This window comes from Takifugu rubripes, chromosome 20, assembly GCF_901000725.2.
Source record: "Takifugu rubripes chromosome 20, fTakRub1.2, whole genome shotgun sequence".
Taxonomy (NCBI): domain Eukaryota; kingdom Metazoa; phylum Chordata; class Actinopteri; order Tetraodontiformes; family Tetraodontidae; genus Takifugu; species Takifugu rubripes.
In genome coordinates, this window is record NC_042304.1 from 5,853,860 (window position 1) to 5,871,400 (window position 17,541).

General features: G+C 47.6%; 1 protein-coding gene across 1 annotated transcript; it reads left to right on the forward strand.

The window, feature by feature from the left end:
• The first annotated feature begins 654 nt into the window (after positions 1 to 654).
• lrrc52 (leucine rich repeat containing 52) lies at positions 655 to 16,290 on the forward strand. Its single transcript, XM_029828384.1, has 3 exons — positions 655 to 2,119; positions 10,875 to 11,150; positions 16,190 to 16,290. The coding sequence occupies exons 1-3, from the start codon at positions 1,471 to 1,473 to the stop codon at positions 16,288 to 16,290; spliced, it is 1,026 nt and encodes a 341-aa protein (XP_029684244.1). The 5' UTR covers positions 655 to 1,470.
• The last annotated feature ends 1,251 nt before the right edge of the window (positions 16,291 to 17,541 follow it).

Sequence of the window (17,541 nt, forward strand, 5' to 3'; positions counted from 1 at the left end):
AGGATCCGGTTCAAATCAGTTCACACACATACAAATAAAAAAAACAACTCCAAAAAGCCCAAGAAGCTCTGGACAAAATTGATTTTTTCCAGTACAGCACCGATGATTTTGTTTTTGGAAAGGAAAGACAGGAAATATATTTTCCGACAGACTGGTTTTAAAGAGTTTTTTGAATTTTAGATTTTTGACATTTGAAAATATGCAAATTAATGATTCAGTGGCTGAATGAACTGTGAACATGTTGCTGAAATAGAAATTTTTAACTGCTCCTACTGTGTGATTAGAATATGTTTAATCGATTTCCTCTGCAACTGCACACTCAGTAAGGAATTACTTATTTTATTTCACCTTTTTACAGGTATGGTTTACCATACGGTCCTCACTTTCCATTGTTTTTGAAAGAGAAATGGAAAAAATAAATGACTTAATGGGCGAATGGGCAGAATTGTACTGACGTAATCTTCAGTGGGACAGAACGAGCAGAAATTAGCCACTGTGCCACACGAGATAAAGACTGTTCAATCTGTGCATGGCTCAGAGGCTGCTGCTCGCAGTCAAGATTATAACTGATTTGCTTCTTACGCACGCACGTACGCACACTCGGAGAGAAAGAAGGGATCTCGCGTTTTTCCCTCCTTCCATCAAAGGTTAAACACGGACCTGGCTTTGACAAGAGGGCAACACCTGGTGACGTCAAATTGAAGATCTCATCACTGACATCCCCCACCACCCTCTCTCTCACAGCCACACGCGCTCAGCACGTTCGCGCACGCAGAGGTGCGCGGCTGGAGAGGCAGAGAGAGGGAGCGCAAATTCTGGTGCGCAGCGCAGAGCGGCGGCAGAGGAGTGGAGGCATCCGCGCACTTTGCAACGCGCTCCGGAGAGAACGCCGTCTGTCTGCCGGACAGTGAAACCCCACAGCCCCCCCCACCGCGCGCTCAGGACGAGCACGGTCAAGGACGCGCGTCAGCGGGGCCCGTCTCAGCTGGGATATTCTGGGAAGACTAACGCGCTGAAGTCTGGGATCTGTGCAACTCGGGTTATTTGTTTGGAAAGTAAGTAAAGCACTTTTTGGGGCAACAACAAATCCACAAAGATGAGCCACCGAGGGGGTGTCGGACTGCATTTCGTGGTTTGCTGGGCTTCTTGTACGTGGTCAAGGTGGGCAAATTGCGATCTTTACCCCCGGTGCGAGTAAGTGTCCCTCGGTCACCTTCTGAAACGATGTCTCGTCTCGTCGTGCGCGGCGCGCCAGCGTACACGTGTTAGTGACAGACTGGTAGTATCTCTTTGCCAGACAGGGGAAGGGAGTGTGGGGATAAACAACGGTCAGAGGTTCATTCACCGACAGTACCCAGAGCAGCCATCTCGCCTCGCACAGCGCCTCAGACCCATGCAGGATGTCCGGAGCGTGCCGGGGAGTCCTGGTCCAGCTCAGCCCGAGTTCATGACGCTCTGGGCGCCTTCGCCATGCGTCTCCTGCCCGAGCCCAGTGCCCAGTCCCTCCGGCTTCTCTTTCTCTTTATCTTCGTGATGGGGGTGACCCCCTCCCCGGCTCTGACGGCCGGCTGCCCAGACAGATGCGTATGCGACGACCAGCTGGTGGTCCAGTGCGCGGGGCAGGAGCTCACCTTGTTCCCCAACGACCTGCCCCTAGCAACCCGGCAGCTCATCATCTCTAACAACCGCATCGGGGACCTTCCTGCTCTGCAGCTCAACTACCTGTCTGATCTGGTCTACCTGGACTGCAGCAATAACTCTCTGACTGAGATCTCTGAGTCTACTTTTGGCAATCTACGGAAGCTCGCCTACCTGGACCTGTCGTTCAACACGCTGCTGCAGATCGAAGACCGGACTTTCGGACCCCTGGCATCTTTGGTGATGCTCCGGCTGACAGACAACCCGAGTCTAGGGGAGATCCACCCAGATGCCTTCTCGGAGAACATCGCTCTGCAGGTGCTGGACGTGAGCCGGAACAACCTGACAGCCCTCAACATCAGCAGCCTGATCGCGCTGCCCGCTCTGCGGTCTTTGGGGCTGAGTGGAAACCCCTGGAGCTGCGACTGTGACACGGAGGACCTTTGCCTGTGGGTGCAGATAGAGGGCTACAAGTTTCAAGGTGAGGACAAAGAAAACATGTCATGTTCTGCCTTGAGATGTTTTCCTTCATAAAGAGACAACCTAAAGTTTCCTCCAGAGGGGGAATTAAACACATTCTGCCTCCGCTGACAAAATTCTGCCTCCCATATTAGGATGGAGCAGTTTTAACAAACTGGTTTACCTGGTTCTGAATGAGTCATGTTATCCAGTTTCCTCCCAAGGGCTCAAATATGGAATCTTATTTGTTATTGCCACATCAGCTCATTTAGTTGACTCTAATTGGGGCATTTTGGTCCCCTGTGGTGGGCCAGGTCCTGAGCTATTCCAGTGCCTTTGTTCTGAGGCTGTGTTCACACGTGTGCTTTGCCCTTTCGCTGCAGCGTCTCTCAGAGACACGCTAATGGAATGGTTTGACCTCAGAGTTACAGAGCAACCCGAGGATGCGCTGCTCCAGCTCCTCGAGACGCCCGTAATGTTTCAATTATGTCTCACGTCATGCCCCCCCCCCAACAAATCAGCACTTTTGTGATACGGTTACCTGGAAAGTGACAGCTGACCATGCTGCCCACCCTTTAAAAGGTGAAGTATATCAAATTAGAAGAACCCGAAGAAACCACAAACGATGTCCTCCGCCACCCTGTGGGAGGGGGGTACAGATGGCCACTCGTAAATGTTAATTGAGCCTGGCTTAAACGGGCAGACCCGGTGAGGCCTTGCAACAATAATAGCCGTCAGTGTTGATCCCATTGATCTCCCAGCCTCGTCCCTCTGGGTCCCGAAGGTAGAGATAATGATGAGACGATGACTGTGTCCTTTTCGAAACAGCCCCTCCCACACGCACAACACACACTTACAGTTGTGCACTGGTAATGTCCGCTGTCATGTATTTTGGCCCTTCAGTCCGGAGTGTTAGTCAATGCGCTCCAACTCACCCAAGCACTTTCCTCCCAATAAGTACAACACGTGTTTATATGCATACGTGTGTGTGAAAGTGACTCATTTAACTCAAGTGTGTGTGAGCCAGTGTGCACGCCATAGGTAATAGGACAGCCTAAGGCCACGGTTAGTGGGCAGCCGGAATGAGACAGAGGAGAAAGTGTACCAGGATCCAGCGTCATCTGACTTCTCTGCAGGCACATTTTAAATTGGTACAATCAGAGCAAAACACATTCCTGTAAATCAAATCCAAGCAAAAAGTTGGATATTGATATTAAATAGTTATTAGTGTGACCCAGATTATGCGCACTCCCCGTGAACATGCACAATAGGCGTGCATGCGTGGATAAACAAGCACACAAATGCAGCATGAATGGGGTCAGGAGAGCATGGACACGTATCTGAGTGCTGGGCTGTGGATCTAATGCAGGGACAACCCAGCTGCTGTGACCTCTTCTTCTGAATGTGAAAGTGTCATTTTCATGTATGAGACACTCCAGAAGAGAACTCCTAGAGCCGATTGTGTTCATTTGTGGGCGAGCCAATTGAAAACTCAGCTGTTGTGTTTCTGATTTGATTTTTGTGATTCTGCTGCTGCTCGCTTGTTTTCGATAAATCTTTCTCTTTTCTCCAGTCATTGATTTGACACCTTCAAGGTGACCACCAAGGTCAAATTGTGGCTTCCAGGACAGACAGAGTCGGCTTTTAACACACAATCACACAAGAGCAGCAAATCAAAATAAGCTGAAGGACAGTGAGACTGAAGGTAACTGAGCTGATGGTAGTTTCTCAGTATCAATACAGTGCAAATAAGGTTAAATGACACGACGCTCCTGAGGGAGTATCTTAAACTGACAATAATGTCATGTCAAAAAGGTAACTAAAGAAAAAAAGGAAGGTTACTCTCGCTATATGATGTTAGGATAAAATACACAATGATAGTGATATGGATAAAAGTTAATTCCAGAGTAAAGACACAAATCAAAATGCTCCCAATATCTGGTAATATTGCAATTAGAATGCTTCTATAGGTAAACACGGCCATTGTGTGTTTGTGATGATGTTTTAGCAGTCAGCATGGCTGGAGGATGCAACCATGGAGGATGAGATCCATGTTTCATTCAGGATCCATCCTGCGTAACTTTGAGTGGGATTTATAAAGTTGTGCAACTATACTTGGTCATGTCTTATGACTGCGAAAGTCTACGGTGCTGAAGTTTAGCTCTGAATGTGAGCATGTGGGAAGATCAGTACACCCTGTTGCTTCAGTGCTGGGCGGTCTTGTTTTATAGTTGTATCTTGTGGCAGAGGGAGAATCAGGCTGAAACAAATCCCCATGTTCTGTGAATAGCACAGGGAGATGTAGATAGTTTTGGTTAGTTTTCCCATATTTTGTCCACAGACATGCTGATGAATGAACTGCTGCCCTCACAGGAGGTGTCGCCCTTTGACTCCAGTGATTGGGAGAGTATTTCTGGCTCTAGGTGGCGCCCTCCATGCCCCACAAGCCCGAGGCAAACCCTCCTGACCGAAGGCCACGGAGGGGGCAAGAGTTAAATATTCATGCAAAGAGAAAGAGAAACAAGTCCGTGGCTTCAGAGAGAGAGAAGAGAGAAGAAACGACACCCGGATGACCTTTAATACCCGCCAATGTTTGAGAAGCTCAGAGATGAGAGAAGAGGCTGAAAAATCTCCTGAACGTGCGATGATGGCCTTCGCAGCAGAGACAAACAGAAAGCAACTCTGAAGGAGTGACCGATCATCTGTGCCCCAGATCCGTCCGTCAAATCCATTAAAACTTTCATCACGACAAGGAGACATCGATTGAATTCAGAACAGGTAGATGATACATTATTTATCAGCTGGAACAGTTCGTTAGACCCATCTGGTGTGGGAAGGCGTGTCAAATTCCACCAGCCTACTTGTGTACTGTAGCCTGCATGGCTGTGCGTGTGTGTGTGTGTGTGTGTGTGTGTGTGTGTGTGTGTGTGCGTGTGTGTGTGTGTGTGTGTGCGACATGGTCTTGGGCGTTTTTGGGATCACCTCTGGTGTCCAGGTAGCTGAGCTGGGTGAGGACTCTGGAGTGAGTGCGCATCCGAACTGAAGTGTGAGAGGACAGCGGGTGAAAAACCAGGAGAGAGACGGGAGAAGAGTGTGAAGATGACTGAGCGGAACTGAGAGGAACTCAAGGACATGGAAGAAGAAGCAGAAGATGGAAGCGGAGTGATAAAGGCTGAGGGAAAGGCAGTAAAGGAGAATAAACGCTAACGTTCCGGAGTGGGAATGAAAGTGGGAGGCGATAGAGGCGGATAAGAGGAGCGATAGAGTGAAAAGCAGAGAGAGTGAGAGAGAGAGAACTGCTGTGACCTTCACTCTATCTGCCAGGGAAAGAATGGATCATATAGAGGGAAAAAATCATGGAAAAGAGGATGGCGGTAATCTGACTAATACCATTTTTGAGAGGAGTGAGAAGGCGGCTGTTGTTCAGCCCTGGTGGATGTGATGGAGGAAAGGTCAGCTATTCTTAGTCCTGGCCATCCTCTGTACGATCTGGTTAACCAGATAAACTGCCAGTTACTGGAGTTAAACTGTATACGTCAACAAGAGCTCAAACCCAATGGAGTGGTTATGACCCTGAGAACGACCTTGACGCATTGAAACAAGTTGAAACAACAATTGGAGGCCTTTCCAGGATAATCATCTTACAGCCCTCCAACAAGAATACCCCCACAGCTGGATTTTGGGACAGATTTCCTGTGATGTGCAGGAATGAGACAACTGTGTTATGCAGAGCTAAACTTAGGCGTTGTGGGGACCGTTTGTCAGCCCTCTAATGAACGGGTCAGGCCGTCTCACACCTCGTGCGCCTGATGTCAGCTGGTATCATCTCCAGTGTAATTACACTCCCTGGATCTACATTGTTGTTGCGAGAATTCCTTTGATTGCTGCCTTCCAGCGTCGGTCTCCGCTATTTGACTGTCTATGGTGCGCTTAGAATCCCGTCTAGATGGAAATCTAATTTTTGACCTTGTTAAAAATAAAGTCGGACCCCAATGGGGGATCTAAAGCACCATCGTTTCGGAGGCAGAACCAAAAAAGGCAAATAGATAATGACACAAAGGCCTGGAATGACCCATAAACCAGCGGTGATTTTACTCACAACAGTCTGGTTCTGTGGACAAAAACCTCCAAGCTAACAGCATAATGATCACTTTAATCCTATTAATAATAAGCAAATAAGTAAGCAAACAATACTTCAAGACAACATTATTTATGTTTAATCACTTCTTACACAGCACATCTGTTCACGTGCGCAGATCTTGATCCCGCGGTTCAGCGCACGGCTGTTCAGGCCAATGTGAATTAGAAGTGTGGAGGACCGCTCTGAAATTAGCCCGTTTGCCTCCTGCGCTCACCGACACTGCGATGTTACGGCCATGCCTGGTGTCCCATGTGCACGTCTCCATGTCGATGCCGTTGACTAGATTGGTCTCGCACCTTCCAGCCTTTGATTCTAAAGTCTCCTTTAACCTTTAACACCAAACTGTAGTGCATCAGTGACAATGATGGTGAGGATTACAAACAGTATGTTAAATAGCTCAGATGCAGCTCCCACAGAGGATCAGAGGTCAAGGTCATCCAGGAAGTACCTACTTGACTGGTACAGAGAGAGACAGATGGGGCTAACATGCCATGGTCTGGTTAAGTGCTCAAGAATATGATTCTTGGGTCTACATGTTTCACTTCCCCCTACAGGAGCACATCTATGCTGATTACCATGCGTATTTGCATAATTAATCTGCTTATAAAGAGCTCTGGACCAGATTTTGCCTTGAAGGTTAATACCTCACACCTCTGATCACCATGTGTGTAATGTGCTTTGCATCCCTGCGCGTCTACGAAGCGTACAAATCCAACCAGTGTAACCACTCCGCAGTCCCGAGGCGAGTGGGCGTGTTCCGCATCGACAGTGTAGATTGGAAAAGCCCGACTCTAGACCGTTATTCCGAAGGGTGGAGGAAGGAGTCACGAGTGAAGCTGAGGGAAGTTCGTAAAAGAATCAGCAACGTTTCCATCTCTCCCCAACAACAGCTCCTCCTCCAGGGAGGTGATGAGCCTGGAAACCATCCAGCTGATGATTTGACACGGAGACCGTATCACACTCGTGCAGCAGCAACACACACGCACGCGCACACACACACGCTCGCACACACACACACACACACACACACACACACACACGCACACGCTCGCACACACACACACACTCTTTAAATAAACAGAAACAACATTCAGGTCCCAGTTTTACGTGCACATTCTTCTCTGCTATTTTCGTCCTCTGGCCCGTGCTGTGTCGCTAAGCTGCTGCTTTGTCTCCGGTCAGCAGCATGCTTCACAACACAGCCTGTGGCGTCACACCGATATCACTGACCACAAAATCACCATAAGACTGCGACATCATCCCAGTGCACAGCGGAAACAAGATGGTCTCGCTCCGGCGAGGACGGACAACTGCCGTGCGGGGCGTCCTCCTGTTAAGAGAGGGGGCAGCAACAGACATCATGAAAAATCCCTGGTTTTTTTCCCAGCTTTTCAAGAAAAATTGCAATCCTCCCCGGGGCTTTTATATTGCGTGAGAGTGTAAATAGTAAATTTTAGGAGAGGATGAGAAATTAAACTAAAAACATTCTCATCAGATGAAGAAGAACCCCACTATCATAGACTGTTTGGGTTTTAACAGGACAAAACTCCTCAGAGCGTCTCTGAACCAAAAAGGAAAGGATCCATCCGTCTGACACCTTGTAGGTCTGTTTTTGCTTTTATCACCCCTGTGAGAGGAAAACAGACGGACAGACAGACAGCAGCAGCAGCAGCCCACGGTCCAGAACTGTGTAAAAACTCAGAACTGTTGGGGGGAAAAGTGACGGAGGAAACACTGATGAGACCCCAGGGGGCCTGTTAGCTGCTGTTTTAGCTGAGTGTGCAGCATCAGGCTGAATGGCAGCCTCACACACAAACACACACGCGCAAACGAGGACGTGACTGGGTTATAGAAAGGAAGACAGAAACTGAGCAGTAATGACAATTAAAGATACAAATTATTTAAGTCATTCAATAATAAAGAACAATGAGTAACTGCATGTTTACCCTGAAAACTTAAAGATGAAGGATGCTGGTCCACATGTCAGCTCGGGGTCCTGCTCTGTCCTGTAAAACCATAGACCCAGATGGATCTTTGCTGCTTTACTGTGCCTTTTAAATTGTCTTTTGGGGACATATAAGGTTTTATTGATTCTTCCAAATTTCCTGCTGTACTTCCTGTTCTAACAGGAACAGTTCCTAACCCCAACCTGCTGTGAGCTTACACACCCAATCCACATACAAATATGTCACAAACCCGTCTGGGTTCATTACTTTTGGACCAGGGGCAGCAGCAGCAGCCTCAGTACGTGTCCCTTCAGGCCTGAGACAAAGTCCCCTACCGGAGCGATCGTTGAGTATTGATCAAGAATCTTATCAAACCCCTGCAGGAATGTTTTCCTCCACAGTCTTGTGAAAAGACAGAAAAGCTCCAATAGGCACGTCAAGTGTTTTCCCAGACTTATCTTGGGCTTACATTGATTACACAGAGCTCTAGGATCTCCTCGAGCACCGAAGCACCTTTACCAAACTCCTTAATGTCCGTTTGGGGCCAGAATCACCACCCAGAAATCATTTAAAAACTCTGGCATGTGAAGCAGAAACACACATCTTGTCTGGAGATGGTGATCATGTTTCTGCTGTTGCTCAACTCCGTGTTCAGACCTTTGACATTGTGAGTAGATGATTGCTGTTTAATTACTATTAGCGGCATTAATCCATCAGCAGCCGCGGCTTCTGTCTGCACTCACCTCCTCTTTACTGGTAATAAACTGCTACTGAAAACAATATGTTTAACTCCTGGTATTTTAACAGCCTGACCTTGAGAAATAGAGAGAGGCAGAGAGGGAGAGGGAGAAGGAGGAGGTAGTTAATGGACTTGAAGATGTCTCCAACTTTTCAAACTGAGAACAACATTGACCCCTGACCTCTCGCCAATCCCAAATCCTCCATTTTTAACAGGTGCCAATAAAGTCCAAGAATGGATGATTGTAGGGATGGAATATCCACACCAATCCTGTATCGTCCCATCTCCATCCTCACATATTCTGTTTTCAAACCGCCTCCCTCTCCTCCATCTTTTGTTGCTCCACTTGTTCACCCTTTCTTCTGACTCCCTCGTCTCCTCTTGTTTCTCATCTTCAGTTAGCTCCTTCTCTTTTCTCACGACTATTCTTATCTCTTCCTACCAACACAATTAAGCATGCAGGGAAGGTGGGAGCAAAGGAACATGGGAATTAGCGGTGCTTGTAAAAAGAGATGGACTGATAGCGATTAGCAACGCCCGCTACATCCTGCGCCCCTCCTGCTGATCGGACTGTCAGATGAAGCACGAGCTGCTCTTCACACCTAACACTCTGTGATTGTGTTTATTAATATACGTGAAGGTACCATATAGGCTGACCTAATGGAGCCATGGTCACATCAAACATGCAGCAGGAGAGGGAAAATAAGGTCGAGCAGTGTCTGAGCATCAGTTCAAACCAGCTGCTGCAACTGACCCTGACCTCTGACCTTCTGTGTGTCACGATCTCCTAATAACACTCATTGTACAGAGTTGATACTGCTAATTGTCATCAGCGTGCGCGCCGCCGTGTGTGGTCTGAAGGCTAATTAGCATATTCCTCATTATTAGTGGCAGATGCGTTCGCAGCGAAGACTCTTTTCTCCTTATCTGGCTGCAGCTGTTGAAAGATTTGCCTATAATGATGAGCGCATCGGGGGGGGCTGGGTGGTTGAGGGTGGTGGTGGTTGGAGGGCGGCGGGGGGGGGGGGGGCTGACATGTCAGAGGCTTGCAGTTAAGTGTTGCCACCGTCCTTGCGTGTGCAGCATATCAATGATGCCCTGTCCTCGACATCTAAGCCCCTCTTTAAACAGAAGGGTTATCTCTAGCACCGCCGCATCACAAAGGTTATCTTTGTTAGCAACTATTTCTGTCTTCTGCTCTTTGGTTCACGATGTCAATTTAGATCAATCCCGCTGCTGCTGCCCTTCACAAATAATAAGCACTTGGGGTTTTCTTGTGTTTGCGTCAGAATAGAAGCAACACTTTGACCATAGCTGTCACGGAATGTCATCAGGTTATTAAGATGATGAATGTTTTTTCAGATTGTCACGTTTTGTTGGTCGACCACCACTGAGCGGCGCCATCTTGTGTTTGAAAATACTACTACATTGAACCGAATCAGCCACTTTATATATATTTATTTAGAACATAACATACTTGTGATCTTTCTCTACTGTGAGCGGGAAGAAACAAACCGTCACACGTCTGGAAAATTGATCGGTCGTTGAGCAAGTTGAGCACCTTGGAGGCGAGAGCTGAAACGTCTTTAAACTAGGAATTAGAAGTCAGCTCACACCAGACTGAAGGAGCTGTCAAAGTTCTGAATTGCACCTGTGGAGGAAGTCAATGGAGGAACAAGAGAATGATTGTAGAAGAGAAGTGACACATTGGGACAGATGCTGGTGTCGTGGATGATCGTCAGTGCTTGAGTGAGATTGACCTTTATTTTTTTTGACAAGTTTGTGTCACACTGTTAAATGATAAAAGGATGAAACTTTTGGGAATTGCAAAAAACCTGAATTAAGATTCGCACTAATTTTAACAGTTTTAATGCACATTTGTTGTCTATTTGTGGAGTGTGTATGACTAATCCCCCTCTATTCCCCTCTTTCTCTTTCTCTCCGCCTGCAGACGAGGGTCAGACGGTTTGCCACGGTCCCCCTGAGCTGGCAGGCCAGCGCTTGGCGGAGGTCGGCATGCAGTTGCGAGCAGACTGCCACCAAGGCCTGGGTTACTGGGACTACCTTTTCTTCATCGCCATCGGCTTCATCATCTTCTCAGCGGGCACCGTGTCAGCCTGGGTGATGGGCGTGCTGATGGTGCTGTATGAACGCTACAGCAAGAGGAAGAGCGAGGAGCTCGACAGCGAGGATGAGGACAGAGGAGGGATCAGTGGAGGAGCAGGAGCAGCAGCAGGGGGAGGAGGAGGAGGAGGAGGAGGAGGAGGAGGAGGAGGAGGAGGAGGAGGAGCAGGAAACCAGGGGAATGGTGATCTGAGCAAGCCCAGCATGCAGGTGTGACTGGAGGAGCAGACAGGAAGAAGGCTCACAAGCAAGAACTGTCTGATTTAGATAGCTCAGTATGCTCGTCATCAATTTGGACTGTGAGTGTGTGTGTGTGAGTGCGTGTGCGTGTGTGTGTGGGAGTGAGAGAGAGAGAGTACACAGACAGCAATAAGGACAACTATGCCTAACTGTACAGGATGGCCTCTGAGCTTATTGAGAGCAATAACACACACACACACACACACACACACACACACAGCAGATACCCCACGGGGCTTTGGTTGCTCTGCGTGGGCTGATGTACCTGCATACTAGATAAAGCGCTGTTGAGTAACATTCTAGAAAAGATCATTATAAAAAGAAACATTACGTGAGCCACACACACACTGGCAGATGCACACACAGATGCACACAAGCATCACTGCACATCACATGGTCTAGCGGGTCACCAAGAGAGTGATGCCTTATCCCTGACACAATAAAAGCAACCGTGCATTTCAGTGTTAAACATGTTTTTCCTGATTGCCTTAAGGCAGCTGCAGTAGTGAAGTGGGCGATGACGCCTCTGTCGTTCTCCACAAACGGCCGGGTCACCATGAAATCCTCTGAATGTACCTATTACAGAATGAGCCGCAGCTACAACCGTTACAGACTGGAGATTGGGTTCAGCCACTGGTGGGATTAAGGTGTTTTTTCTTTACCATCGTGGAGGTTTTAATAAGTGAGTCTCTTTTTGTCAGTGTCAAACAGGCACACGGGAACCCCGACCACTCTCTGAATGGAGGCCTCAAAGTATTAATTGACAGCCGGTACCGGTGACTCACCAGAAGAGAGAAAAGATGAATGCACGGCAGGGTTTACGCTAGCTGCTGTGCAGTGGGGTGAGCTCATGAGTGGCATCACCTTTAAGTTTGCAACAGCACAACAAAATTTATTTCAAATTTATTTCTACCAAAGGTCCTGAAAGCACTCAGCACTCCAAAATGTCACGCATAGATGTCCTTTTATTGCAAAACTTGATCACTTTGTCCTCGTGTCCTCCAGTTTCCACCCCTGTGAAATGGTTGTTGGGTTCAAGTGCAAGTTCCTGTGTGCGTGACTGTTAAAGTGGGCCGCAGGGATCGCAGAGCGTCTCCGTGAAGGAGTGATTCATGGGGCCGGAATGATCCAAGTCCTCTCCTGCTCCATCTCGCTCCACTTCTCTTCCTATCAATCATTAGATTGAACCAATGACCTGGTCACAGAGTGCAACAACTGACCCCAGTTGTTCCACTAAAAGTTTTCTGAGACTAAACAAATGCTCCAGATAATCAGACTTGGTTCAATTGCAACAGTCCTAGCACAATGCATGTGTGTGCTCGTGTGTGCTTTTGTGTGTGTGTGTGTGTGTGTGTGTGTGGGTGTGTGTGTGTGTGTGTGTGTATTTATAGGATCCACAGCTTGGTTTATGATGATGACAGGAGTCTTTACTGTGGGAAGTTAATTTGTAATCAAACGCTGTCACAGCAAAGCTTGATGAAGCACAGCTTTACACGCACCTACAATAAATCTCAAGGGCAAAGTCAGCGCGTGAGACCATTAACACTCCTGTTTTTGTGTCTTGCCACGGATCGTTGCGTCCCCCCCTTCCCGATCTGACACCATCATCACCTTCTACGTGGCGCAGAAGCACACACAGATGCGAACCAGCAAATTATCTGATAATTCTGTCCCTATCAGATCAGGCACTCAAGGGCAATCTTGAAGTCAGATGACCTTCCGATTGCGGATGTCAAACATTCTTAGTTTTCCTTGATGTTCATAGGAAGATGACATGTAGGGCCACAACCTGGCACAGCACGACTACACAAGCACATCTTGAAAAGTCTGCATCAAGAGCCTTCAAGGAACGTGTTTGTTTCATGCCGTGACACACGAGGAGCTGTTTAGTACAGAGTTCACTGTGCATGTGTGTGTTTGTGTGTTTGTGTGTACACGTGTGTCAACTCAGCTAATGTATTGTTAATTATGCATATTTCCTTTTTAATCTCTCTAGTTTTGTAATATGAAGCGATAAAGCTTGAAATCTTATTGCATCTCTTAATTGAACCATATGCAACAACTTCACCAGGCACTCTTAGTGTTATATTCTGGAACACTTTGAATTGTCTCTGAGCACCAAGGACTAACACTAAAGCATTCCAAGCATCCAGCATAACTTATCTCAACGACAACATTTAAAATAGCAGATTTTCAAAGCTTTGTTTTTGAGGTTGTCACACAAGCTCACTGTAGGTAAGGGCAAAATCAGTCCCACTGTAATCACAGTTCATCTTCCTTAATGGAAGTAAAAGCCACCATTCCTTCTTGTACAATACAGTATTTCCAATTCTCTTCTTCTCTGCTCTTCAGCTCTGCGGTTTAAGTCTGCTGAGCCTCGGGATCTTTCTCTCTCATTTGAGTGGGAAGTGAAAGGAAAATCTCAAGAAAATGCAGCTGCTTCCACATCTCAGCTGACTGGAGGGGTCCACTGCTCTGAGTTTGATTGGCAGCAGCGTGCAGCCGCACCAAATGCCGTAGCCACCAAATTCTGTACCGACAAAGCGTGTTCTCATAATGACTGACAACCAAAGTGACAGCTGACTGTGTTTACGTGCTTTTTAACATGACACAGAGGCTCAAAACATACAATCTTTCTTTCAAACTACCAGCTGTAAGGATGATAATGAGGCTTTATCACTGCTGAAACTACTATACTGCAAGCTTGGATTGGCTTTGTCTCACCAGGTGAACTTTTCCCCCTCCCTCTGTCCCTGCCCTGCACTCCCTGCTTGGCTCACGCTGCTCCATCCTTGCTTTTCTTTCCTCTCTCCATCCATTCAGTGGGGTGATGCTGCCAAAAGCTGAGTTACTCCACTGGCAAAGAGGGCTCTCTAATCCCTCGCATGGCCCTGGAAACTCAGCCCGCTGGAACTCGTTGCTCTGCTGCTGCTGGAGAGGCGTGATAGTGGCCAGACAAATGGAAATTTAATGGGGAAAAACAGTGCTGAAAAAAACCAAAAGCAAAAGATTGCTGCGCGCGCCTGCGTTCAGTGCTCGTGTGCAGGAGTTTTGGAGCTCGGTCAGATTGCTTTTCTCTGAAGGCGATGGCGGAGCATGAGCAGAAAGCTCAGAGGACATCTAATGCAATAAGTCAATAATACAACCCATCACTGCACACGCAGATAAACCATAAAACAGCCGTCCAGAGTGTTTGTGCGTAGCCCTCCCTCCTCAAACCAGTCCCCGTCTATAGATTTGTCTCCGCTAACAGCTGGAAACGTGCTCTAAAATGGCTTAATAGAGATCCCACTGTTGTTTTGTTTATGTCGGGCTATAATAGTTTTTAAAAAAGCTGATCAAAAGTCAACCATCTGTGCATCACTTTCAGCGTGACCCCAGTTTAAGAGCGTACACATACACACAACAGTAGCGTAAAAGTCGTTGTGGGGATGACACTGAGTGAGAGGAGAGGAGAGGAGAGCGGGGCGGTGTGGGGGGGGGGGGGGTCAGCAGGATTCCCTCTGCTGGCTCAGCCCTGAGTGGTGTTGAGAGACATGTGGGAAGAGGAGAGCAGGAACCCAGATGGCTGCTCCATAAAAACAAACACAGCGTGATGGTCGCGCTCGCAGCTACAAGAGGGAGGCTTAAAGGGAAGCTGTGCCGATTTTTAACGGGTCCTGGATTGTGGCCGAGTCGTTCGATAAAGTCGAGTGTTGCATAATTTTAATTTGTTTACTTATCTCCATGGTAAAAGCAAGACCGGAGCGAGTCTTCAGCTGTAGTTTAAAGCTGTGGGGTGAGCGGGGAGCTGTTGTGCCTCGAAATGGATGCAATTTCCGCTCATCTCATTCAGAATCAGCGAGGAAAGGTGAGGAACTAAGGATGTTATAACATGAAAACTTTGAGAGGCAAAGAGATACACAGAGGTCAGAGGTCACCAAACCATTATAGTGGCAGATGCTTCATAAAGAAACCTCTTTTCTTTTAATGAGAAACTCACCATGTGCACTCACACGGACAAGATCACCATGCACCTGAGGGTCTCTGGCCTACATTATATCAGCACACAAACACACACACACACACACACACACACACACACACACACACGCACACAAACACACGCACACACACACACACAGACAGAGAGAGTAATCAATGGCTTATAAGCATAGATGTCTCAAAATAACTCCTCTTTTCCTTTATGGTTGGATTTACACACATACACACACACACACACACACACTCATTCACTCACTCACTCACTCACAATTAAGGCACTATTATTGTGTGAAACTTCACAGAACTCGCTTCTGTAAATCTCGCAGTCTTGGCTATTTAAACCCTGCAGTAACTTATATTAAGTACCATGTTATCTTTTACTACCATTAAAATGATAGCTACCTTTAACCAACGCCAGTGGTTTCCCTTTATTTTCGCTTTATTTTCCTCCTATATTCCATATTCTAGTGGAGTGTGTGGGGAAGAATGCACCGTCTGTGTCAGCAGAGGTGCGTCTACCTCTGCACCATCGCCTTGGCAGCAACGATGGGATGCCGTGATGGAGGGATGGGGGAGAAAGAGAACAGCTTCTGCACGTGCAACTGCACCTATTCCCCCCATCCAACTGTCTCCTTCTGAGTTATCCTGTCTTTTCTTTATCTTCTCTCTTCTATTTCAGCAGAAACAGCAGTTTTACAGTCCACCTTTGTCAGGATGGGTTAGAGACTGCAGCAGAGTCCCTCTTTACACACGGCAGAGTGTGACAGTAAACCTTCTCCTCTGAAAGAGAGTTTATGTATGACAGCACTAGTGGTTTATAATGTCCATGCAAGCTCTATTAAAAACAAAAACTGAGGCGTACTTGTGTTGTGTTTGTCTCAGCCCGGCCCGGTTAACGCTGCCTCAATGTGGCTGCAGGCTTCCTCTGGAAGGATGGTACTCCAGACATAGCATGCCAGTGCCAGGCTGCCACGCTGGAGTCTCTGCTGCCAGCTCTGAGGAGCCTCAATCGGACCTGACAGCTCAGTGTGTCATCAGGTCACGCTGACAAACTGAAGCAGGGAAACAATGGCGCTGCTTCGATCGACGTGTAGAAAGGCTCCTCCCCTGTTTGTTCCACATCTACAACTGTCCCGTGGCATCAACAACAACAACATCCATGAAATGTGAATGTGAAACAGGTAGAGACGAGTGTGGCCGTCCACTGTCTCCTTTGATGCGGGAGCAATAAACAAAGCAACAGAGGAAACCTTATTTTTCAGTGAACTTCTCTCCTAATTTCTGTCTAAACTGCATAAAAACCATAACCAGATTCTGACAGAGGAGGTAAAGTTCCAGCCGAAGATGAGGGCAGAGCAGTGACTGAACACAGAGTGGGTCTAGAATGATCCGCAGCATTTCAACAGTGTATCTCGCCCTAATGTGATGCAACAGCATATTTGCTGACATCCGTCTCACCGGGGCTGCCATGAACATCTAAAGACTGTGTGAAAAATAAACAAATACCTCTTTAGAAATCCTCAGAGCTAAAAGTTAATCTGATGCAACAACTCCAGCTCAACGAAAGAAGCTTCTGTCACCTCTGAACAGCGCAGTGACAAATGCATCATGATGGACGCAGGACTGTGTGTGACCAGAGTTAATGGTCCCCAGCAGACATTTGGCTTCTGGACCTCTGGCCTTCTGACCTGCCTGATGCTGGATATCCCCTCCCCCTAGCTGTGGTGACCCTTCCCCTCCCTCAGAAAACAAGGTTCCTGCAGTGGTTCCTACAGGGTGAACTGCTGTGTCGACTTCTGTTTGACATTCAGCAGGTTGTCAGAGGAAGCGCCGGTGCTGAGCGGCACCAGGAGGTGAATCAGCCTCAGATTAGTCCTCAGAATAGCATTTCGGCTTCTCTAATAGAACTCTTCTTCCTCTGAGACCCACAGCTCATTATCACAGGACCACCCCCGAGGACCCCCCCATCACCCATCTATCATCAGCACCAGAACCCTCTCCCTGTGACCTCGCCCCAAAAGATGGAAACCACCCCTCCATGCTTTGATTCATAACTGCATGCATCCTTTCCTTAACAGATTCAGTTTACACACACACACACACACACACACACACACACACACACACACACACACACACACACACACACACACACATATACACACACGGGTTGTGTAGCTATCTTTAGGCCTGTAGATTGGCTTCCTTTCATCTTCACAGCCTTGAACGCACCCCTCTGTTCCTGTCTGTCCCCTCACAAGGTGGCTCCT

Excerpts from the sequence above, each read along its gene's own strand:
- lrrc52 (XM_029828384.1), top strand. The coding sequence starts at position 1,471 with ATGCGTCTCCTGCCCGAGCCCAGTGCCCAGTCCCTCCGGCTTCTCTTT. Across the intron at positions 2,120-10,874 it reads AGAGGGCTACAAGTTTCAAG|ACGAGGGTCAGACGGTTTGC; the intron begins GTGAGGACAAAG and ends CTCCGCCTGCAG. Across the intron at positions 11,151-16,189 it reads GATCAGTGGAGGAGCAGGAG|GCTTCCTCTGGAAGGATGGT; the intron begins CAGCAGCAGGGG and ends ATGTGGCTGCAG.